Genomic DNA, 24,168 nt, shown 5'->3' on the forward strand with positions numbered 1-24,168 from the left:
CTAAGACACCGAAGGGGAACCGGGCTCTGTGAGTGTGTGTGTGTGTGTGTGTGTGTGTGTGGTTGTGCGAGCGCGCGCGCGCGTGTGTGTGTGTGTGTGTGTGTGTTGGTATGTGTGCGTGTGGTTGTGTGTTTGTACAAGCAGAGCACGAGAGAGAGAGAGAGAGAGAGAGAGAGAGAGAGAGAGAGAGAGAGAGAGAGATAGAGAGTGGAGAGAGAGAGAGAGATAGAGAGTGGAGAGAGAGAGAGAGAAGGAGGGAGGGAGGGAGAGAGAGGGAGGGGGGTGGTGGTCACAGGAATCAATTGATGCAAACACAAAATTGATTCATGAGTCTCTCTCTTTACAACATGATGCCGTTCAGCTTCCTGTCTCCAGTCACGTCCGCAAGAAAAACAAGTCGCGTAAGGCGATATTACTACATTTAGTCAAGCTGTCGAACTCACGGAATGAAACTGAACGCACTGTAGTTTTTCACCAAGACAGTACAGCTTCGTCAATCCCCGCGAGAAGAAAATCGCTCACCTTCCACGTGCAAAACGCAGTGAAATTAACACGCCAGAATAGCGCGGTAGCGTATTGTGCTAAGCAGGAAAGCGCGCTTTTCTGTATTCTTGTTAACTTTCGGAGCTTGTTTTGAATACAACCGATCATATCTATATGTTTTTGGAATCAGGAAATGATAAAGAATAAGATGAAATCATTTTTGGATCGATTTCTTACATTTTTATCGTAAGACTAATTAATTTATTTACGTTAATTGTGATCACATTTTAAGAGTAAACAAAACATAGGTATATTTTTAGATTCAGAATATGATGAAGAATACGATGCCATCAATTTTAAATCTGTTTGCGAAAAATCGATTTTAATGACAACTTTAATGAGCAAACTCATTAATTAATTTGTAAGCCTCCAAGCCGAAATGCAATACCAAAGTCCGGGCTTCGTCGAAGATTACTTGACTAAAATTTCAACCAATTTGGTTGAAAAATGAGAGCGTGACAGTGCCGCCTCAACTTTGACGAAAAGCCGGATATGACGTCATCAAAGCTATTTATAAAAAAAAAAATGAAAAATGAAGATACCATACTCAGGATCTCTCATGTCAAGTTTCATAAAGATCGGTCCAGTAGTTTTCTCTGAATCGCTCTACACACACACACACACACACACACACACACACACACACACACACACACATACATCACGACCCTCGTCTCGATCCCCCCCTCTACGTTAAGACATTTAGTCAAAACTTGACTAAATGTAAAAACGACAGTAAGTACTTTCGGGCCGTAATACCGTGCAAAACTGTGAATTTGCCGGTGTTAAACTTTATTATGATGCCCCTTAAAAATTGATCGCAAAAATCTTGTGAATGTTGCTTAATGATCGCCACATTTTCTCTTCAATGCTTATTTTCACGGGGGATAACCGGTCAAAGGCCGAGCGGAAGCCGAAGGCGGCGCCTGACACGTGTGAAGGCGAGTTTTGTCTGTTTTCTAGGTATTGTTTGATTTATGTCGGGATTTAAGGTAAACTACTGATTCAGCGATGACTAAATTTGTTTCTCGATGCATAAAAAGTCAGGGAGCGATTGATATTTGCCCGTAAATAGCCTTCAAAGCTGAAAATGTCGGCGATCGAGCACCGGGAATGGCTGTTCGATGGGTTTTGAAAGTAGAAATGTGCTTTATTTCACAAAATCAGCTCGTATTTGGTATGGGTACGGGATTCTAGAGGACGACGGAGTCAAAAGAGGTGCAAAGAAGTGCTATTTGGGAGTAGAATAAATCTTCCGAGCCAGTAGACAAGAGAAGGTCATATTTGAGAGATGCGCGTAGGCGGAGCTTTCCAACAAGCGAATGATACAGCAAATTAATCATTCGTTTTGATTAGAAACATAGTCTCTAGTTTTTATGAATGAGTTTTTTAAGTAAAACAATCACGAGAACTCTCTCGCTTAGCCTAATGGCTGTTCGATGGGTTTCGCAAGTAGAAATGTGCTTTATTTCACCAAATCAGCTCGTATTTGACATCGGTTTGGTATTCTAATCCTACCGCGAACTGGATAGCAGACGCGGTACGTGAGAACGAAATTTCAGAAAAGCGTACATCTGTACAGTGCAGCAAAACGGTTCTGTGCATCATTGTCAATGTAAATAGTGATCAACTTAGAAGCACACGTACCCTGTTGCCCTTAGATAACGGCACACACACTAAGCCAAATAGCTGTCTCTCGTGTACACCCACACACGCACGCACACACGCACATACACACCCATACATACACACGCACACACTCATTCTAATGGGTTTGGAGCATCTGTTTATACAAATGCAGTCTGAAGACGAAGAAATGGTTCTTGTGGCAGAGGAGGTGGAGGAAGAAGTAGATGGACCAGGTCCATCCGGATCCGCTGCTCCCATTGTGGCAAATCGTTCGCCTATGGCAAGAATCTGAAGAGACATATAAGGCAAGTGCACTACCAAGGTGAACCCGTGGTGTGTACAGAACCAGGCTGCCTTAAAACGTTCAAACGACCAAAGTTGCTCGAAATACACCACAAGAACAAACACTCAGATGAAAGGCCTTTTGAGTGCCACAAATGTGCAAAGAAGTTTGCAATACAAAAAAATGTTAACACAGCACTCCCATTCATGTGGTGGCCAGAAACCATATGGGTGCAACTTGTGCTTCCACATTGATAATTTACTAATTACCAATGACATGTATAAATATCAATGCGGAATTACCTATATAAACGCACAACTATGACTATTTCTAACGTTTGAGGCTGTTATGCAATCAGGAAAATTATCCAAAAGGAATATTTACTTCTATAACTGCAACAGAAAGGATCTAATTCAACCCACAAGAGTGTTGTTGTTTTTTCAAACATGTTGGTCCACTTCTTGTGGGCGTCAGGTTTGCCTGACTACAGAGAATGCACCAGGGTGTATTTGCCGGTGGTTTTCTCGGATCTTGCTCCTTGTAAAAAAAACATTTTTCTGCATGATCTAAAAACAAACAGAAACGGCTACAGGAAATGCACATACATTTACAGTATATTATCACAGATATTTGTAACTTCTGGAGATTTTAGTAAATGTATAATATGTGGATATTACTAAGACTCACAGGTATATTACAATTGCTTGTCTTAACATGTGCTTGTATAAGACATCAATGAAATGAGTAATTTTACTTTTGGTGCTACAGTACTATGCTGCCATAGATCACTTTGGAGAGTTTCCTCTTTAGTCGGCTGGCCGGCAAAGTTACCAGCGGCAGAGTCCGCGGCTGCCCTCTCACCCTTTCTTTCAAGGCGTACAAATCCTTGCTGTGACACACCCCTCCCCCTCCCCGGTGAGTAGACATGAAAGGGCATCCGCTAATAGCTCCCCCACCCCCTCCCCAAACCCGGGCAGAGACACAGAGCGCAAAACGACGCTTCCCGGCAACATCTGCTGCAACCCCCCCCCCTCCCCCCCAAACTACGGCCGATGCATCCCCGCGATCGAATCATACATCAAATGGCACCACCATCAGCTGCCCTTGCGCTCACTCACCCCCCGGGTACCATGTGTTATGAACAGTTTTCTATTATTTCAACGAGTTTTCTATTATTTCAATTATTTCAACACAGGCCAAAAAGAAACTATGAGAGAGAGAGAAATTTATTTTACAAGGATAAAGATTTAAGGGTAAGCGAGAGAGTTCTCGTGATTGTTTTAATTAAAAAAAACTCATTCATAAAAACTAGAGACTATGTTTCTGATCAAAACGAAGCTCCGCCTACGCGCATCTCTCAAATATGACCTTCTCTTGTCTACTGGCTCGGAAGATTTATTCTACTCCCAAATAGCACTTCTTTGCACCTCTTATGACTCCTTCGTCCTCTAGAATCCCGTACCCATACCAAATACGAGCTGATTTGGTGAAATAAAGCACATTTCTACTTGCAAAACCCATCGAACAGCCATTCCCGGTGCTCGATCGCTGACATTTTCAGCTTTGAAGGCTATTTACGGGCAAATATCAATCGCTCCCTGACTTTTTATGCATCGAGAAACAAATTTAGTCATCGCTGAATCAGTAGCTTACCTTAAATCCCGACATAAATCAAACAATACCTAGAAAACAGACAAAACTTGCCTTCACACGTGTCAGGCGCCGCCTTCGGCTTCCGCTCGGCCTTTGACCGGTTACCCTCTTTCACTCTATTCCTCTATCTCTCTCTATACAACAACGCAACTCTGATAAACCACGAATGGTTCACATGACTGTTTAATTCCTGTTCCTGTCTCTCCTCGCCAACCCAAACCCAAGGCCGGGCGGCCACACAATAAGTACTCGTGCAGTCTACATCATGCTGTCTCTAATAGAGTACAAAATAAATTCTCCTCTCTCAAACGCTAACATGTCAGGGACGAAGCGTGGGCCGGGAATAAAAAAAAATAACGTTGGAGAAGGAAGCACGGGGAAATCAATGTCCCGCAGCAACACACGTACAGATCCACTTTAAATTTGAATAACTGTGTAAAAAGGTGTTCCTGGTGTGTTATGTCATAGTTTTAACCCCAAAACCAAACGGTACAGCTCTTGGGAGAATTAGAGACAGTTTTGGACCCATTAGGTCCCTTTATAAACCTACAATGTGTGTTTTCTTTTGCGCTGATTGGTATCCATTCCCTGCGCTGAGAGTTACCCACTCGATTATGATGCTGGCGCTGATTCGTATTACCACTTTTCTTCAGTGATCAGTTTTGAATTATAATTATGCCCTTATCCTTCCAACGTCGGCGTCAACGTTGTAGTACAGCAGCGAGAGGACGTCATACAAGCCATTGTAAACGATGTTTCCCGTACAGGCCAAAAAAACCAACTTTGTAATAAGCACATAAAACACAATTTTAGTAAACAAAATTCAACACCTTCGCTTGTAATTGCATTGGTAGCTCGATCCATAGCCAATTACTGAATTTAATTTTATGTATCCTTTTAACACATGTCTTGTGTACCTCTCGATAACAACATCTGAGCGTATTGGACCAGTTTTCTGTCATTATTTGACACTTTTTTGGAGACACTCACGTTTTCTTGATGACGTCACAGCATAGACACAGGGCCGCTGATCGGTTGGCGTGCTGCGCCGGGTAACCGGTGTGAACCAGCCAGAACCCAGACACAGTCCGGCGCCGATATAGAAACATGAGATTTAAAAGTGGCAGCTTACACTATGCCATTAAAGACCCGTTAAGCAAGCGGTTCTGACGTCAGGGTGGACACAGTGACGTCATGCGTAGGAGAGTGTTACAACGAACAACGAACAATAGGCAAAACTAAACCAGGGTGTTAAATGGTTTTATAGGAACAAAAGAGACTTTCCCCTGTCAGAACAGTCAGTATGAACACTGCAGAATTAATAGTCATTTCACATCAGGAGTAACCGGCACGGTTGCTGCTGTAGTCTTCATTACATAACATATCTCGCTCTTTCTCTCTCTCTCTCTCACGCACACACACACACACACACACACACACACACACACACACACACACACACACACACACACACACACACACACACACACACACATAATCATCATCATTATTATCTCACCTTCTTCCGCCCAACTTTCCTTCACGTTACCAGCTTTCTTATGTGACCTTTAGCACTTTCACGAGCACGGGATACCATTCATATCGGAGACACCCCGAAGAACAAGCACACACATACACACACACACACACACACACACACACACACACACCGGCGCGCGCCGGTTGTCTTGCGTTCAGGTTGGAAGATCTTGCACAACAACGCCTGAGCAAGCCTTTTATTTCTTCATTATCAAAGCGCGGAGCGAGCAGGGCCGGCGTGATTGTTGCCGGTGCAGTGCGACAGCTTGGGTCAACAAACTGCTGGCCTGTGCACGTGAAGCGCGCCGCTTGCTGTCAGCCCTCGCCAAGCCGCCTCATGCCCCGCGCTCCCCCACTGATACACTGCTTCATATGTCACAGATCGCTTTTAGCGGCGCTTTCATTTTCCTGCCCAGAAAGACTTCATTCCGAAACAAAGATGGTCAGAACTTTCGAGGCATGGAATGTCTGTTGAAAAGAGCACATTGTCACGTGCCGGCGCTGGCGCATTGTCACAGGTTAAAACATCAAGTCTGCCTAATTTGCTATGATATTGTTAACTATAACTCGGTTCTTGCGGAACACACGTGCATGCGTGCGTACGCGCGCGCGTGTGTGTGTGTGTGTGTGTGTGTGTGTGTGTGTGTTCGTGTGTATTTACGTGTGTTCGTGTGTATTTACGTGTGTGTGTGTGTGTGTGTGTGTGTGTGTGTGTGTGTGTGTGTGTGTGTGTGTGTGTGTGTGTGTATTTACGTGTGTGTGTGTATGTGTGTGTTACCTTACGCTGGCCGGACAGCCCGAGTCGCTTGAACACAGGCATGGCTGCTACCCCGGCGGATCCAATCCACACCCCGCTATTGGCCAAGTAAAAGTCTACTTCGTGTCTCTCGCACGGCCCCTTGCTCAGTTCAGAGTGAAAATAACTCCTCCTTTATTTCTCGTTCACTGTTCAATGAATGCGGTTGTCGCTGCTCACAACGTGTGGTGATGACGAGGTCAAGGGCTACCCGCCATTGAATCCAACTTGATGAGCTGAAAGAACATTGCCAGTCTGTCCACTACTTGCCTTATGGCGATTCGCTCTCCTACATGGAATTCCAATATTTCCCTCCACGCCAGCTTCGTGAAAACACCAAAATGAAAAAAAACCGCGAATTCCCTGATCTTCAAGTTTTTTCACGCGCATGTACTTCTCCGCCGATTTATGTGTGTCACGATCTAGTGACATGGATCAAGAAAAGTGTCACTCGGTGGGGTGCCTTCTCTTGGTCAATTGCGATAGAAAGCGCCTGTGCGTACTGTCAACGGTTGTGGATTTTGTTGACAGTGCAGAATGCACACGGATTTCACGTGGGTGATTTCTGCTGTGGAGGCAGAATTGTCGATAACTGAACTGGGGTATGTGACAGGGTGAGTCACGTGATTTTTGTCAAGGTTGTCTGTGTGAGGACAAGTATCAACACACTCGAAACTCAGCAGCGAGAGAGAAGGGTCGGTGTCAGTATACTCCTACTAGTTTGATGGTTTTTCAACAGGTGTGAATACTTCACTGGGTATCAACGTGCTATGCTACTTGCTAGTGAGGCTTGATAGGAACTCCATAGGACAGACCACCTTCTTCTTGAACACATGCTGGCTGACAGACGGGGCGTCAAGATTCTCCGCGAGGCGGTTTTCACTGCATAAGGTTTCAGCGAGAGAGGAGGATGACGGTGTTTCTGTTGACGAACAGAAGTCATTCGAAAGGAAGCGGTTTCGCTTAAGGGAGAGCTACCTACATAGGCTTGTGAGGTAATAAATCATTATTTAACGCTGTTGACGAGTCTGTGTTTGTGGAATGAAATACTCTCTGTTGTTCTTTCCAGGTTAGCGCATAATTTGCTCTTTGTGACGCTAAAATACTAATCTGTATATGGTTTTTGCAGATATGGAGAGAAGGAAGGGAAATAGCTGATTTGTTGTTGTAAAAGTCCGTTTGTGCAGGCCCACGTGCTCGATGAAATATGTCAGGGTGACATGTTTAAAGGTGGAGGTTGTTGGGTAGCTTGACATGTTTAGTGTACCGAGGCTTTTTGTTGCAGCCTTTCTGTCTTCATTTTCTACCGGCTACTGGTGCTGGCTGTTATCTGCGGGACGCTACGGGAAGTGATGTAACCAGCTAACCGGCTAACCAGCAAACCGGCTAACCAGCGACTGGGTGTGGCGCCTGATGTCTCCACAGTTCCCTGCTTCGTCACCACGCTAACCAGCCCCTCATTCGACGGAGCAGTTGTGGAGACTAAAGACAAATTACAGGCCGTCCACTCAGTGGCAGAAGAAAAGCTAAGTTGCACCATGTCTTAAGCACCCTGTTTACCACCATTGTCATCTTTTATATTTGTGATTATATTCGAGCGGTGACAACGTGGGGTGTGTGACCCCTGCATTAACTAGCACTTTTGGGCAGATCAGCTATATTTCCCTAGCTTTACACGGGATCAGCGTGTTACTATAATTTTCTATATTCTAACTGGCATTTTGTCAGTGACTGTGTTATTTACGTTTTGAACGTAAAAGAACATTTTGGGAGTGAAGTCTCGAGGGAGGTGGCGAGTTATTACATAAACAGGCGTCTGAAACTTATACTTTTGTTGTTTCCATTAAATTGTATGACTGCGAGAGTGGATCGTGGTGTGGTTAGTTAGTTAGAAGTAACTAACCGGTTCATAATCACCTTAAGTGATATAGTGAAACGTGACAATGTGCCTGCTCTGTTTAACAAATCACACATTTGTTTTTAAGAAAGAGTTTTACTGAAAATTTATGCAAAAAGCTTTCAAGCTTATTCTGGATTGAAATTTATAGGAAATAAACAGCGCGCACTTCCTGCACAATAACAGTGTTTACTTGGTAGTTTTAAAACCCGAGTGTCATACTACATGTACAGTACCGTGAGTTCGTAAAGACCAGCCTCTCCTCTTTCTCCTTCTTTGCCTTTCCTGGGATTCAAGGTTGCCGGCGGCTGTAAACGGGAGACGCAAGTTGTTGTTGCAAGGAAGTATTCGTCATTTCCTGTACCCAAGCCGAAAGATGGATGTCACTGGACTTAACCAGCAGTAGCTCAAGAGCTTTTGTGCACCCTTCTGACCAAAAGAAAAAGTCGCTTTGTGGACAATCATTCATCAATGGACAATCATTCATCAATGGACAAGACTCGAGCCGAGTACACAGGGACGGTGTAAAAGATACTCGCAGTCACCAGCTACGCCTGAGCCAAACAGTGTGGAAGGTAGGTGAGAGTGACAATCACGTGATCTCTTCCGCCAGTCAACAACTTGTTGCTGAAATCAAAGGACATTACAGTCTTTGATTGCAGGAATCCAAGACAGACTTGAAACCGCATGACCATGGGCAGACAACTTCAAGAGATCCAAAGAAGCGTTGGAGAATGGGAAGAACTAGGCCTACACGGCACAGGTATTTGAAAACGAACATATATGCCGATGGGTTTTACAAGAAGTGAAGAATCAACGCACATATTCCACGTAAAGGATGGCCGTGTGCGATGCTGTTACAGTCAGACTGTTGATGTCAGACTGTAGGATCTAAAAGTACGATTAAAACACACTGATATTCCACGCGATCGGGTATCCATGTCGGGAACTACCAACTCGGTTATCAATACAGTGTGTATTTGCCTCGCGTTTCGTTCTCTTCGCAATGAACTGCTAAGTTTGAGCAACTAAACCTTCTTATGTCTTATGTCTCAACCTTTTGAGACAGCAGCAGCTGGTCCTGATGAGAACTGTTGTCACGTTATTGGCCAACTTGAACGCGGCTGTCCTGTTGTGCTGTCATCGCGCACAGTGACACTGTCCACTCGTCTGGCTTGCCCCACGATCGTGTTCTGACCAGGCAGTCTTTCCTTCACAAATCGCAATCAAACTCTAAGCAGCGTAACATACGATCAAAAGCTATAATGTTAGTTTGCCGCCTGCCTGAGGTCATTCGTACAAGCAGACACAAAGTCAACGCGGTGCGGTTTAAACTGGCAATAGGTCAGTGACCTTAATTACAAAATACTCTTGAGCTACGTCTGTGCAATATCAACCGCATGATGCTCGGAATATTGTGAAGATAATTTGGTGCAATGGGTTTATCAGATTTCCCCTTTATTTATCGTCACTTATTTTCTGACTCGAGCTATTGCTTTTGCCTCTGGTGTTGACTTTACTTCCCTGGGGTTGCCATGGTTCCTGGCCTTTGTTTCACTGCAAAAACCTCTCTCAAACGCCAAGATCCACCAGGACCTTCCATCGCCACAACGATATCGACAGCCACAACGTCACATCAAGTCAATGATTGTGGATGTTTGTGGTGTTTCTCGCGAAACGTGAAACACAGATGCCACGACACAACTCAATACCAGTCCCAGCCTGGCGTCTCTACGCCAGAATTAGAACGACAAACACGGCTATTTTCACAACACTTTTTTCACCACAAGCAGATTTGCGCCAGGCTCACGGTGTTTTCTTTCGTCTTCTTTCTTTTTCCATGTGCAGCTGGAAGGGGGCAACGTTGTATGACTCGCGCTCTGTGACGTAATCAGGCGGTGTTGATATTGATACAGGTGTCTTTTTTGCTCCAGCGCGGCTGTTGCTTGCAGCACAAGACGCCGCCTCGCGTCACTGAACCGCTGCCCCATCAACAAGGAGAGATGAGGACGGGCAGGGCAGTCACAAGTACATGTACATCATCATTAAAAGTCGTAAACGACCATTAGATACAGTGGACGCGCGGTGATACAATCGCCCATTGCATTGGGCTTTTCCTGAAAGGGAAATCGTTCACCATAAGTATACAACCTTTTGATAAAGATCTTCAATACATCACTCAAAACCTTAAGAATGAAGTAAAACGAATAAAATACAACAATTAAATGTTCAAAAAATAAAGAAAAAGTTGAGAGAAAACAAAATTTAAGTTTGAACACGTGACCGCCAAAGTAACAACTTTGCTGTCGGGCCGATTGAGCTAACCGGGTTCATAGTCCTCCGGGGTGAACATAGAAATATTGAATTCAAATAGTACACATGAGTTCCAGAGCATGCATGTATCAGTAGCGACACGTCGGTTTCCGAGATTCTCCGTTCGTCTAAACTGTACGTTCAGTCAATCTCACTGTTCGAGATAAGTTAAGGGGAAGGTTAACCCAATAAAAACTCGAAATTCAAAGACAAATTACGGCTACAAAACAGATCTGTTTTCAACCATTTTTGCCCCCAGTTTTCCTAGATCCAAAGCGAACCTGCAGACATACACTACTTCAAAAACTACACTGCTGCTGTAACAGAATTAACATTAATAAATTATGAGCTAACGGTACCAACATTTTCGAAGCGAAGTAAAATCATCTGTATCTAAACAGACAGTACAAAACTCGGATGCCCGATGTGTAAAAAGAAAGTCAGTATCTATTGTGGTTTGATCTTGAAAGACTGTGCTTTCGTTTTTTCTGAGGTTATAATGTTCGATGAGAGCAGTTTCTCAAAGGCGAGGTGAATAACGCATGATCACGAACAATATAGGACATTTCCGGCCTTCATCGAATGATTCTGTTTGTAACAAATGACACAAAGTCTGCTTTTGTGGCCATCAGAAGGCCAGGCAAGATTGTGTTCACGTAGACGTCCACCGCTATCGCCGGGTGTCGCTCAAGACGCTGAATGGCTTCCGTGGGAGCAAAACACGTTTGTCACCCTCCTACTATTACATCCCGAGTGACCACAGACACAGCCCTGTGGTAAAGTTATCTTTGTATATAATTATATATGATCCTTACCCAACATCTTCTCACGCAAGTCTTTCTACCCATCGAAAACCACCTTGTTGTGCACCCACTAGCAGAGACTGGGGTTGCTATCCGGAGTGACTAGACCTTGGGAAGGAAAGACGGCTGTAGCGCAATCAAGCTGCTACCTGTGAAGGCTTGACTGTGTCGTCAGACCTTGGGCAGGAAAGACGGGTGTGACGCGATCAAGCTGATACCTGTGACGGCTTGACTGTGTCGTCAGACCTTGGGCAGGAAAGACGGGTACGGGTGTGACGCGATCAAGCTGATACATGTGAAGGCTTGACTGTGTCGTCAGACCTTGGGCAGGAAAGACGGGTGTGACGCGATCAAGCTGATACCTGTGAAGGATTGACTGTGTCGTCAGACCTTGGGCAGGAAAGACGGGTGTGACGCGATCAAGCTGCTACGGCTTGACTGTGTCGTCGACCGTCCGAGGAGAGAAAGAAAAGCTTTGAAAGTAACACACGCTTGGGTCAACTACTGAGATTGAGGCTGTTGTACCATGACTTGAATTTGTGTCCAATTTTAACAGGAAAAGGGAACTACACTTGTCCGATACCGGACGCTGTGTCAGTAGAGTGTCCCTTTTTCCTCACTCACGACAGAAAAGGCATGTGATTTTAAACTCTGACAGGTTTCAAGAAACACAACATGATCATTTGGCATGATCCTTTGTTTTGAAGCATCGCTTTGTCCCGAAGAAGAACGCCTAGGTACAGACAATGCCATTTTGAGGCAAGCCTGGATTGGTGACATGATAATTATAGTCTTGCTCACATCATAACGTCAGTTTTATCCAGGCAGATTACACGTAGAGAGGAAGAACTATAAGGTACAATATTTATATAGATTCCATCGACGTTAATGGCAAGGCCTCTTTCTTTAAAACTGGCCCTACCGGAAGTGAGTGCTGTTCTATCTTTTATTTTTCACTCCCTTTTTTTCATGTCACATACTTTTTCTTTAAAAAAAATCTGTTTGTTTCTTGTTGGGTTGATTTATTAGATCAGACTGCTCTAAGATAAGCAAAGGTAGGACACGGAGTAAATTAGAGTGGCTCCCTCCATTTTCAAAATGTTCGTCGACATTTTTGGTTTTCCTTTCTTTTTTCGTTCCACTTTGCTAGCCGACTTTTGTGGGGTTGGCAAATATTAACAGATTGAATTCACGTGTGTGGCACTGATGAGGCGGGTCGGAAGATTGGATATGTCGGTTTATCACTGCACAGGCGGAACCTACGTAAGGATCCGGACGGTCAGAAATACGTATCTGCACACAGTAAAACCAAGTAATTTCAAAAAGTTTTTCAAACCATTTCAGAAGAGCACGTTAGCATAAGACTCCAAAAGGTAAACACACTGAAGATTGGACTACGTCCATGAACAGTTATAACTGCCGACAGCTGAATATCGATGACCCGGGTCACTGCTGCAACGCCAGCGAACGTGCACAGCAGATTAATCCTTTGAGCGCACTGTTTGAATCCGGTCACAAGTTGCTTGCACCCTACAAACTGTTTCGCCGTATCGGCCAGAAGAGGCGGGGTGGTATGGCACAGTGCGCCGCGATCGCTCTATAGTTAGCGCCGAGATGAGAAGGTAAGTATGAATGTTTACCACCAGTGCTAAGACGAACAGCTTTGCGATTAGGTAAGCTCGACAGCAGTAAAGGGTTTACTGCATATGCACAAACATCCAGATGAAGGAGATTTAAGAGTTGTCCCTTGTCAGTCAGTAGGGCAGTGTGGGCTTGGATTTAACACAGTATTCGTCGGAACAGAAGGGATAATAGCCCAGCGAGTCTGTTTTGGGATACTACTTTCAAAATGACTACCGGAACGAGTCACATGACAAATAAAACCTGAACCAATTATTACCATTTCTTCTCGTGTCGGTTCTTTTGTTTCTGTATAAGAAACTACGTTGCACCCACCCCGTGTACGTTTCCCCGGAAAATTGCCATTTTCTTCTCCTCAGTCTTGTTATTTACACAGCCGGGTAAGTTCACACCCACGTCAATTATACGGCACCCGGATGCGCTGATACATATACTGAGTCACACACACACACACACACACACACACACAGATTTTATATATATATATATATAGAGAGAGAGAGAGAGAGAGAGAGAGAGAGAGAGAGAGAGAGAGAGAGAGAGAGAGAGAGAGAGAGAGACTGGCAGAGGCGCTGAAAGCGCGTACGTATCGTTACAGGCCTGGCGGGCACGCGGAGAAAACAGGTTCACGGGTTGCGTTGAACTTTTGCCAGGCAGTGAAATAGGCCTTGAAATTGAGAGTGAGGGCGAAACGTGCAGCCATACCTCACTCACCGGTGGCGCGTTCTCAGCTCGGCACCATGCGTTCTGCCAGTCAGTAGCACACACCGTTCAGGCAGCACACAGGTAAAGTCCTCACATCCAGGTGGGAACAAAGTGGGACGTTTCACAAACACCCGTGTAACTCCCGCATGGTTGTATTTTGCTCCTGTCAGGTGATGACAGGTACAACTCTCCATCACCCAGACGCGGCCCTCGGAACTGAGCTAGACGTCATGGCGTCAATATCCGCTGACACAGTCCTAGCCGGGGACACTTCATCAAGGGAGGGAATCATAACAGGACATTCAGGATAAGTCAAGTTCAGTTCACACATTTTGGGATCATGATCACTTCAGGCATGCTGTCGTGATTATCGCTGGCGGCGGGGAAAGAACTTTTGCTGAACACCCTTCTTTAAGAAGGCTCACGTGAAATTAAAGTACCCAAAAATTGACCAGACAAGAACCCTAAATGTAAAATTCGACAAAATAAAACAGAATGGGCCACAGACGGCAACGTTTGCCTGAAAAAAATCCATGAAGAACCTATGTTGTATATGTAACTGTGTTTAGCTAGCATGTCTACTTCTGATCCTGCACCATTGGGGTTTGGGTGTCCGTTTTGAGTTTGTCTTTCAGCACTACTCACCCAAAGGATTGCTTTCACACCTTCAGGATACTATGCTGCCATACCAGAGAGGAAGATTCACACATTCAGGATACTATGCTGCCCTACCAGAGAGGATGATTCACACCTTCAGGATACTATGCTGCCATACCAGAGAGGATGATTCACACCTTCAGGATACTGTGCTGCCATACCAGAGAGGATGATTCACACCTTCAGGATACTATGCTGCCCTACCAGATAGGAAGATTCACACCTTCAGGATACTATGCTGCCATACCAGAGAGGATGATTCACACCTTCAGGATACTATGCTGCCATACCAGAGAGGATGATTCACACCTTCAGGATACTGTGCTGCCATACCAGAGAGGATGATTCACACCTTCAGGATACTGTGCTGCCATACCAGAGAGGATGATTCACACCTTCAGGATACTATGCTGCCCTACCAGATAGGAAGATTCACACCTTCAGGATACTGTGCTGCCATACCAGAGAGGATGATTCACACCTTCAGGATACTATGCTGCCATACCAGAGAGGATGATTCACACCTTCAGGATACTATGCTGCCCTACCAGAGAGGATGATTCACACCTTCAGAATACTATGCTGCCATACCAGAGAGGATGATTCACACATTCAGGATACTATGCTGCCATACCAGAGAGGATGATTCACACCTTCAGGATACTATGCTGCCATACCAGAGAGGATGATTCACACCTTCAGGATACTGTGCTGCCATACCAGAGAGGATGATTCACACCTTCAGGATACTGTGCTGCCATACCAGAGAGGATGATTCACACCTTCAGGATACTATGCTGCCATACCAGAGAGGATGATTCACACATTCAGTATACTATGCTGCCATACCAGAGAGGATGATTCGCACCTTCATGATACTGTGCTGCCATACCAGAGAGGATGATTCACACCTTCATGATACTATGCTGCCATACCAGAGAGGATGATTCACACCTTCAGGATACTATGCTGCCATACCAGAGAGGATGATTCACAACTTACACATCTCCTTCTAATTTACGTCATGTATCAAAGTCACTACAAAAAACGTCAATGCTCTTCTCACCTGTTCACAATTAAATCATCTAAATTTGCATCCCCCCCCCAAAAAAAAAAAAAAAAAAAAATGCATGAAATTGTATTTACCACACAAAGGAGACAAAAATCTAAAAACTAAGTTCCTACCTCATTTTGTTCATTTATAATCAAGACATTCAGGAAACAGAAAACCATAAGGTTTTACCGGTGCCTAGGCATAAACATTGATAAAAAGAACTCTTACTGAAAGATCACATGAGTTAAATGAATGAAGATTTTTTTTTTAGGTTGAATCGAACACTTTCTGTCGGATATATGCTAACATTTTGTTTTTCAAGCTCACGCTTAAAGCACCAATTGATTACGTTTCGATCATATGACACTCAGCTAGCACAAATCAATATTCTCAAACGCCCTTTCAGCTTACATAAACGTGCAGTTCAGTCAATACTTCTTAAATCGACAACAATAGGGAGGTTTAGAAACTGCGTCCCTATCAGCTACGTCACCTACCAGGACACCTATCTCACATGCGGGTCGCGCTGCGTGTGGTGATTAGGTACGTGTTCAGGTAGCAAACCCTTCCATACGTCAGCGCAACGTATGTCAGATTTTATCAAGTCCAACCATCCGAGAAGGGTGTAAGGATGCTCAATATTTTCTGGAATCTTTCCTTCACGCTTCAGTCCATATTTCATAATTCTGGTTTGTATACATCGTAGTCGCCGATGTGTCAAGAGCATGACCCCACGAACGACAAGTCGCTGAGACTTACGTCGCGTATCCTTCTGTGGGCCTATTCAGTGTGCTCGCCTCGATTCACTTCGAAAAGCAGACACAGAAAGCAAAATACCGCTCGTTCAAATGTTTTTTGTAGTTAAATCTGTTCAGTGGAATGAATTCAATCCCTACGGTAGAAAAAATAATGGAAAAGCTCCCCTAGAATGGATTTTTAGTGCAAATGTGTCGGTGTCTCGATAATACGTGAACACTGTGACCTTCTTTTTGACAACTTCTGAGCGTTAGATACCACGTTACGTGCATACTACACCCCTATCACTGCGGGTATTCCCACTGTCGATCGCTGTGCGTGCTTCTGATACGGGCGTGATCACGAAAAAACAGTTTTTATACGTGAAGGCAACGTATCTCATATTACTTTAAAATCTAAATATGAACCATTCAAATTAAGTATGAGACCTCCTCTTACAGCATGTTCTAAAATCCTGGCGCATAAACCACATTTTTTAGTTGTGTGGTTGCTTGACTAAACTTAAATAAATCGGGTGACCCGTTCCAACGGCTCTGCGATATCACAGCAAACCATGAAGCACGCAAGGACGACCCAAGCTAAATTTAGAAATGTCATCTCGACCAAAATACTCCCAGGAAGCGTATGTTCAAAAAGACTGAAAATTCAGCATAACAGTAACCTTTTCCCCGGAACAGATCAAGTCTGCTTGGTAACCCAATGCATACGTGTATCATGTGTGTGTATGGGGGGGGGGGTGTTGTTTAGTTTTGGTTAGTAAAACTACCTAGCGAGAATGTTTTGTTTCATAAAGACTTTGTAAACGACCATAAAGTAATGTTCCGTCCAATTCATTTGAATTGAAGGCTAGGTTTGGGTACACACATAAAGGCATGCGCGTACGCACGCACACACGCACACTGACCCACAAACACACACACACAGACAGACAGACACACACACACACACACACACACACACTCGCACACACATGGCGTCGCCCATTTACACAGACAGACAGACAGACAAGCAGACAGACATACAAACACACACACACATAATACACACATACACACATTCGCACATGCACATGACAGTCAGAAACACAACGACGCCCACTTACACACTAACACACACCCTTATAAGCGGGGGGTGAAAGCGTGGTGGCCAGTGACCCAGAACGAACACAAACCAACGCTCGAAGTTCGATTGCCCTACTTTTCTTTTCTGTTTCCTTTTAAAAAAAATAACAAGTCGCGTAAGGCGAAATTACTACATTTAGTCAAGCTGTGGAACTCACAGAATGAAACTGAACGTAGTCCGCCGCTAGTGCAAAAGGCAGTGAAAGTGACGAGCCTGTTTGGCGCGGCAGCGGTTGCGCTGTGCTTCATAGCACGCTTTACTCTACCTCTCTTCGTTTTAACTTTCTGAGCGTGTTTTTAATCCAAACATATCATATCTATATGGTTTTGGAATCAGGAACCGACAAGGAATAAGATGAAATATAGTTTTTAAATCGATTTCGGAAATTTAATTTTGATCATAATTTTTATATTTTTAATTTTCAGAGATTGTTTTTAATCCAAATATAACATACTAGAGGAATACCCGCTTCGCCGGGTAGCCGGGATGAAATACTTAGAGCCGTACGCCGGCTTTGCCGGGTCCGAACAATGGACCCGCCAAGCTTAGGTCCCTCCCAGATTCGTGGAATGGGAACAGCACGAAAATGATTCAGTGGCCATAATGCCATTCCTGACCATATCGAGTCCCATCCTTGTCGACGAATGTAACCGTGTTAATCACCTTTGGAGGCGAACTCCACTCAAACAGGATTGAGCAATTTAGAGCTTATCTCTAAGCCCTTTTGATCTGTTATGGCTTCTCAAAGGAAGGCCAGTACATACAAATACACAAAAGCCGCCAGACCACATCACAAACAGAACTGAACAATCCACAGGTGTTGCCCACATAGAGAGAGAGAGACACACACACACACACACACACAAACACAGAGAAGCCGTATATATAGAGAGATAGATGACAGTGTATTTTTCGCGTGGCTATAAATTGATTCGACCTTTGCACTTTTACAGTGAGGATAATTTACGGGTCCAATTTACGTTCTGGACACTGCGGTGACCTTCTAAAAATAGTAACAGAACGCCGGGAATATCCGAAGATGCCCCACTCATACTATAGTGCACCATACGAAGGAAGGGAGGTAAACGCTGAAAACCTGGAGAAGATAAGGAAGAGTTACTTATAATGGTGAAATGAACACAAAAACCAAAATCGGTTCAGCGCTGCGCGCTGAGAGCACGTGTTGAAATATCTCATCGATGATATTGTGTCCGGGGTGTAGCTGAATACGGTGTCCAAATTTGAAAAAGATCCACCGAGAACTTTGGCGTTGTGATGTGGTGTAGCGGCTTTGGTGTGTCGGTATGGGGGCCCGGGTAGCTGAGGTGGAACCAAAATCGGTTCAGCGCTGCGCGCTGAGAGCACGTGTTGAAATATCGACCAGGTTGTGTCCTGTCCCGGGTCTACCTGAATATGCCCACCAAATTTGAAGCAGATCCATCGAGAACTTTGGCCGTGCATCGCGAACTCACAGACAGACACACAGACAGACACACAGACAGACAGACACAAGTCGTATATATATATAGATGTATATGTTTTTGGAATCAGAAAATGACGAAGAATAAGATGAAATTAGTTTTGGATCGTTTAATAAAAAAATAATTTTAATTACAAGTTTCCGATTTTTAATGACCAAACTCACTCATTAGTTTTTAAGCCACCAAGCTGAAATGCAATACCAAACCCCGGCCTTCGTCGAAGATTGCTTTGCCAAAATTTCAATCAATTTAATTGAAAAATGAGGGTGTGACAGTGCCGCCTCAACTTTTACAAAAAGCCGGATATGACGTCATCAAAGGTATTTATCGAAAAAATGAAAAAAACATCCGGGGATATCATACCCAGGAACTCTCATGTCAAATTTCATAAAGATCGGCCCAGTAGTTTAGTCTGAATCGCTCTACACACACACACACACAGACACACACACAGACACACACACACACACACACACACACACACACACACATACACCACGACCCTCGTCTCGATTCCCCCCTCTATGTTAAAACATTTAGTCAAAATTTGACTAAATGTAAAAATCATTGACTTTACCTGCTGGTTAACACTCGGTATGATCTGGGTCAGTGGAACATAACTTCCACGTGCAGCACACAGCGACACCGACACAATGACAGCAGCAGTTTCAACACTGTTGCAGACTTTAGTGCGCTGTCCACGATTTTTTAAAGCACGAGTTTTGGAGTTTTGCCCTACTTTGATAGGTGACGTGGTATCTAACGAGCAGTTTTTACAACTTTCCTCTGCGTGACTTATCTCGATAGGGATAGGCATAGACAATTTATCCTGGACCGCCAACTAGCTCTCTCTCCGCTCTTTCTCTCTATTACGAGGTAGCGGCCTCTCGCATTTAGGAACCTACGCTTACAAGCCTTTCAGAAATCAGGGGAACGTGATATCCGGTGTCGATTGTAAACATGGACGAAGTTGCCGAGGTAAGTTCTGAAAATGCTAAAATAAACTCAGCAAAAGTGCATATGGAACATGTTTTTCGATGAGTTTTGTTAAGTTTAGTTTGGAGTTTTGGAAAATCCAGTTCATTGTCACCTCCCATTGTCACAAATAACTGGAGCGTGCTTTCTTTTCACTGTCTTCGAATCGCTGGCCTTTCAAACCGGACGCGACGCGCCCCTGAAAGTCGAGAGTCGTAACCTCGAAGGGTCACGTGACGAGTTGGCGGTCCAGGCTGATTCGGTCTATGGGATAGGTGGGGTCGGGGTACGTAACGCAATATCTAAACCTCCCTAATATCTCCATGACACGATACGTATCGACACATTCTCCCTGCAAAAGCAAGACTAGTCGACAACAAAGGTATTATGATGCATACAATAATATCTAGACAGGCCCCACTAGCGCTTATGGAACATTTCTCAATAAATCATTCCCGACATACACATAGAGAATACTACATGGCTTAATTGCTGTCTCGTGCCAGATTTACACGAGTTGTTTTTTTAATTATTTTACTGCGAGCGAAAGCGAGCTTTTCAATATTTGTAAAAGTAAGGAGTGTAATATGATCTGCTAAGACACAGCAAGCCAAAACGTCCCGCAGTCGATGCGTACAAATCAGTTGAAGACGCTTCTTCACGCTTCCACACGTGTGGTTTGAACGATATTGTTACACCCCCGGTATAGGGGTGTGTATAGGTTTCGGTCGATGTGTTTGTTTGTTTGTTTGTTTGTTTGTGTTCGCATATAGATCTCAAGAATGAACGGACCGATCGTCACCAAAGTTGGTGAACAGGTTCTATACATTCCTGAGACGGTCCTTACAAAAATTGGGACCAGTCAAACACACGGTTAGGGAGTTATTGGTGGATTAAAATTATACAAGGACTTATAGAGGGACATCTTAATGGTCAAAGGGAAATAACCATTCTCACTCAGTCACTGCCACCAACTGAGAAGGTTATTTCCCTTTGACGGGGGTGTTTTTCCTACCTCGGAGGAATTTCTTGTTATTTCATGAGTGGTCTCTCTCACGTATGTAGGACTGATAAATAACATTATTGCACGCATCCCGAGAGGTTCAATGTAGTTTAGCCTATTCTGGAGGTTTACCATGAAACTCACTGCCTGCTACCTCCAGAGAAACCATGAACACAGATACGTACAACAAAACCTACTCCACCACCTAAAAAAGAGTTTATTGCCGTTTTCATGTATCAGTTGCTCTTGAGCTGACATAATTTATAGGTAACTAATATATCCGTATTGTTGTAAAAAAATGTTTTATTCTATTGATATTTTCGTTAATCAAAGATGTATCTTATCCATTCTGTCTCTCTCCCCCCCCCCCCCCCCCTGTCTCCCCTCTCTCTCTCTCTCTCTCTCTCTCTCTCTCTCTCTCTCTCTCTCTCTCTCTCTCTCTCTCTCTCTAAGTACAATGCATTAAATCCAATCTAATCCAATCAAGTGGGCAAGGCATGGCATACAGGGACAGCAGCCGATGAGGGGCAGGTTCAGTATCACCGCTGCTCATTACTCATCAGCTGCACGTGCACCAGGCCTGTGTGGCAAGCAGTCAGGGCCCGTATGCTTATGGGGGAAGTTCGCGACAACTCCCGAAGTTTTGAGTGACATCGGAAGTACTTGCCTCACTTTCGTATGCATGGGCCGGAAAAAGGGTTTACCTCGAAGCAAAGCGAGGAAGTAACTCAGGGTATTTTGCGACTACTTCTAAAGTTTTTAGTGACATCGGAAGTACATCCTCACTTTCGCATGCATGGGACGAAAAAAGAGTTTACTTTGGAAGCTAACGAGGAAGTAAATGAGGGTAAATGTACTACAGCCAGACCCAGTAGTAAACACGCTACTTCCACAGTTTCTCAGTGCAAAAAGGCAGGGCTTTTCTTCAGTTTTTCATGTCAAACCGAGCTGACGCTCCAAAAGAGAGAAAATAGAGGGAAACGTCGTATCTTCTGCATGCATTTCGTGCAAATTTCCCTGAATACAAACTTGAGTTGCCAGCTTTGACTTTTGTTTGTTGATCTGGGTCATTGGCCACCACTCTTTCATTCCCGCTTATACGAGGGGGTTACTGTGTTTCTATGAAAATGGGCGTCGTTGTGTGCATGTGTGAGTGTGTGTGTGTGTGTGTGTGTGTGTGTGTGTTTGTGTGCGTGCGTGTGTTTGTGTGCGTGTGCGTGTGTGTGTGTGTGTGTGTTCGAGTGTTTAAGTGTAAGTTTCTGGTATTTTTTTTGTCATTGCTTTATCTGTGTGTGTGTGTGTGTGTGTGTGTGTGTGTGTGTGTTTGTTTGTGTGTGTGTGTGTGTGTGTGTGTGTGTGTATTTGTGCGAGTGCCTGTCTGCCTGTGTGTGCGTGCGTGCGGGTATAATTGTGCGTCTGTTCCTTCATACGTTTGTTTGCGTGTTCGCGCGTGCCGTGTGTGTGTGGGTGTGTGGGTGTGTGTGTTTGTGTGTGTGTGTGTGTGTGTGTGTGTGTGTGTGTGTGTGTGTGTTTTCGATGTTATGTGTGTGTTCGACGGTGTGTGTGTGTTCGACGGTGTGTGTGTGTTCGACGGTGTGTGTGTGTTCGACGGTGTGTGTGTGTGTGTGTGTGTGTGTGTGTTCGACGTTATGTGTGTGTTCGACGGTGTGTGTGTGTGTGTGTGTGTGTGTGTGTGTGTGTGTGTGTGTGTGTGTGTGTACCCACTCCCCACACTATGATGAGCTGACTATATTTGCGCCTTGATATTTTATTCATGTTCTTACGTTTTATGCTGTTTATTGTGATTCACCACACCCGAGTTTATCGTAATTGAGATAATAAAGTGTTCTATGTCTATGTATTATGTCTAATACACATGCACACACGCACGAAGGCTACAACAATCCAATCTTGACTTTGAACTTTATATAAACATACATCCTCTTCACAATTAACGAGGACAAACGTAATTTACAAACACCTAAGTACAACAATTTTTCTGTTTTAAAAATTCGGACACACATTTTCTCAAATAATATGAAATTCGCTGAACTTATCTTCTTTTCACTACACCTTATATCTTGATTCCCCAAAACTGGAGTTCTGCCTTTTTAAATTTACCAGTAACACAAACATTCGCTCTGACCAAACTATTTTTGTCCAGCAGTTTTACCGATACACAATCATTAAAAAACACTACAAAAAGAGTTTTAAGTTAACCGACTTCGCTACCACATAAACAACCTTTTTTTATTGTCCCCAACATTCTGGTCAACGAAATCATTATTATAGACAGTCATTCTATTTAAGGACAATCATCACAGCTTTCGTTCAACCAGTTAAAAACAACAATTATTGTAAAAGCTACAGCGCGATCAACGTTTGCCCATTTACGAACTCGCGATGAGATTTGTTTCTTCTGGTCACCAAGCCTACCGTTTACAAACGCATGCGCACTAATTGGGATTCCCCCAATTTTCTCAACCTTGACCTCAGAACTCTCGAAGCCACTACTTCGGCGTTCAATTTAGCTCGTGCATACCGAGTAGCTGGCAACTTTGCTTTCGAAGTTCCCACTTCCAATGTCAAGGGCCTCTCGCTTGACATAATTATACGACGATATCGCATCTCAAGGGTCCTTACCCATCCAAAAGAAACCTCCAGCGCATACTACAATTGCAGGACATTCCGTTTTTAAAGGCAGCTCATTGGGAAATGATCTCAGACACAACATCGAAGACGTGAAATGCGTCAATCGAGCAACTGTCGTAACTTGGCTACAATGAGACGGTCTCCTACCTTGCACCATAGACACGGACTGTGACATAAAACAGAGTGACTCAAAAGCGACAGTTCGATCAGTTGCTGACCGAAAAAAACGTGCTCGAGTCATTCGGCGAAGGTGGCGAGCTTTCAAACCAGCACGACTGAATAACTCAGAATGCCTTTTTTCATCATGCCTCTATTCTACACGAGTAACATAGTGCAGTGGTAACGGTTCCGGACTCTCGTTCATTCGCTCCGGGTTCAAGTTCCGCCGGGAGCTATATATATTTTTTTTAATTAATCTTTTCCTTTTTAAGCCTCCGCAATTGCATTCCGGCTGCAAAAACCGGGTTTTGCCTCTGTGTTAATTTTATTCATTTGCAAAAGAAACCTTCCTATGATTTGAAAAAATCATATCATGTTTTCAACTGTACAGTGTACGCGCGTGTGTATATGTGTGTCACTACGGTGAGTATGTGTGTGTGTGTGTGTGTGTGTGTGTGTGTGTGTGTGTGTGTGTGTGTGTGTGTGTGTATGTGTGTGTGTGTGTGT

At 44.1% G+C, this 24,168-nt stretch overlaps 1 protein-coding gene across 4 annotated transcripts in view; it reads right to left on the reverse strand.

Annotated features, from left to right (window-relative positions):
• Positions 1-24,168, reverse strand: part of LOC138979825 (calmodulin-beta-like) — a 174,930-nt gene that overhangs the window by 132,179 nt on the left and 18,583 nt on the right. The window contains exons 1-2 of one of the 4 annotated variants that reach the window (XM_070352572.1): positions 12,793-13,033; positions 6,426-6,679 (exon numbers count right to left, since the gene is read on the reverse strand). The exons of 1 other annotated variant lie outside the window; for it this stretch is intronic. In XM_070352572.1, coding sequence (XP_070208673.1) covers positions 6,426-6,467 — 42 coding nt within the window. In that variant the 5' untranslated portion in view covers positions 6,468-6,679; positions 12,793-13,033. Of the gene's footprint in view, positions 1-6,425; positions 7,743-12,792; positions 13,034-24,168 lie in introns of those variants that run through there. 2 more of the 4 variants (XM_070352571.1, XM_070352570.1) reach the window with 2 other exon arrangements.

The sequence above is a fragment of the Littorina saxatilis genome, linkage group LG11, assembly GCF_037325665.1.
Source record: "Littorina saxatilis isolate snail1 linkage group LG11, US_GU_Lsax_2.0, whole genome shotgun sequence".
NCBI classification, from domain to species: Eukaryota; Metazoa; Mollusca; class Gastropoda; order Littorinimorpha; family Littorinidae; genus Littorina; species Littorina saxatilis.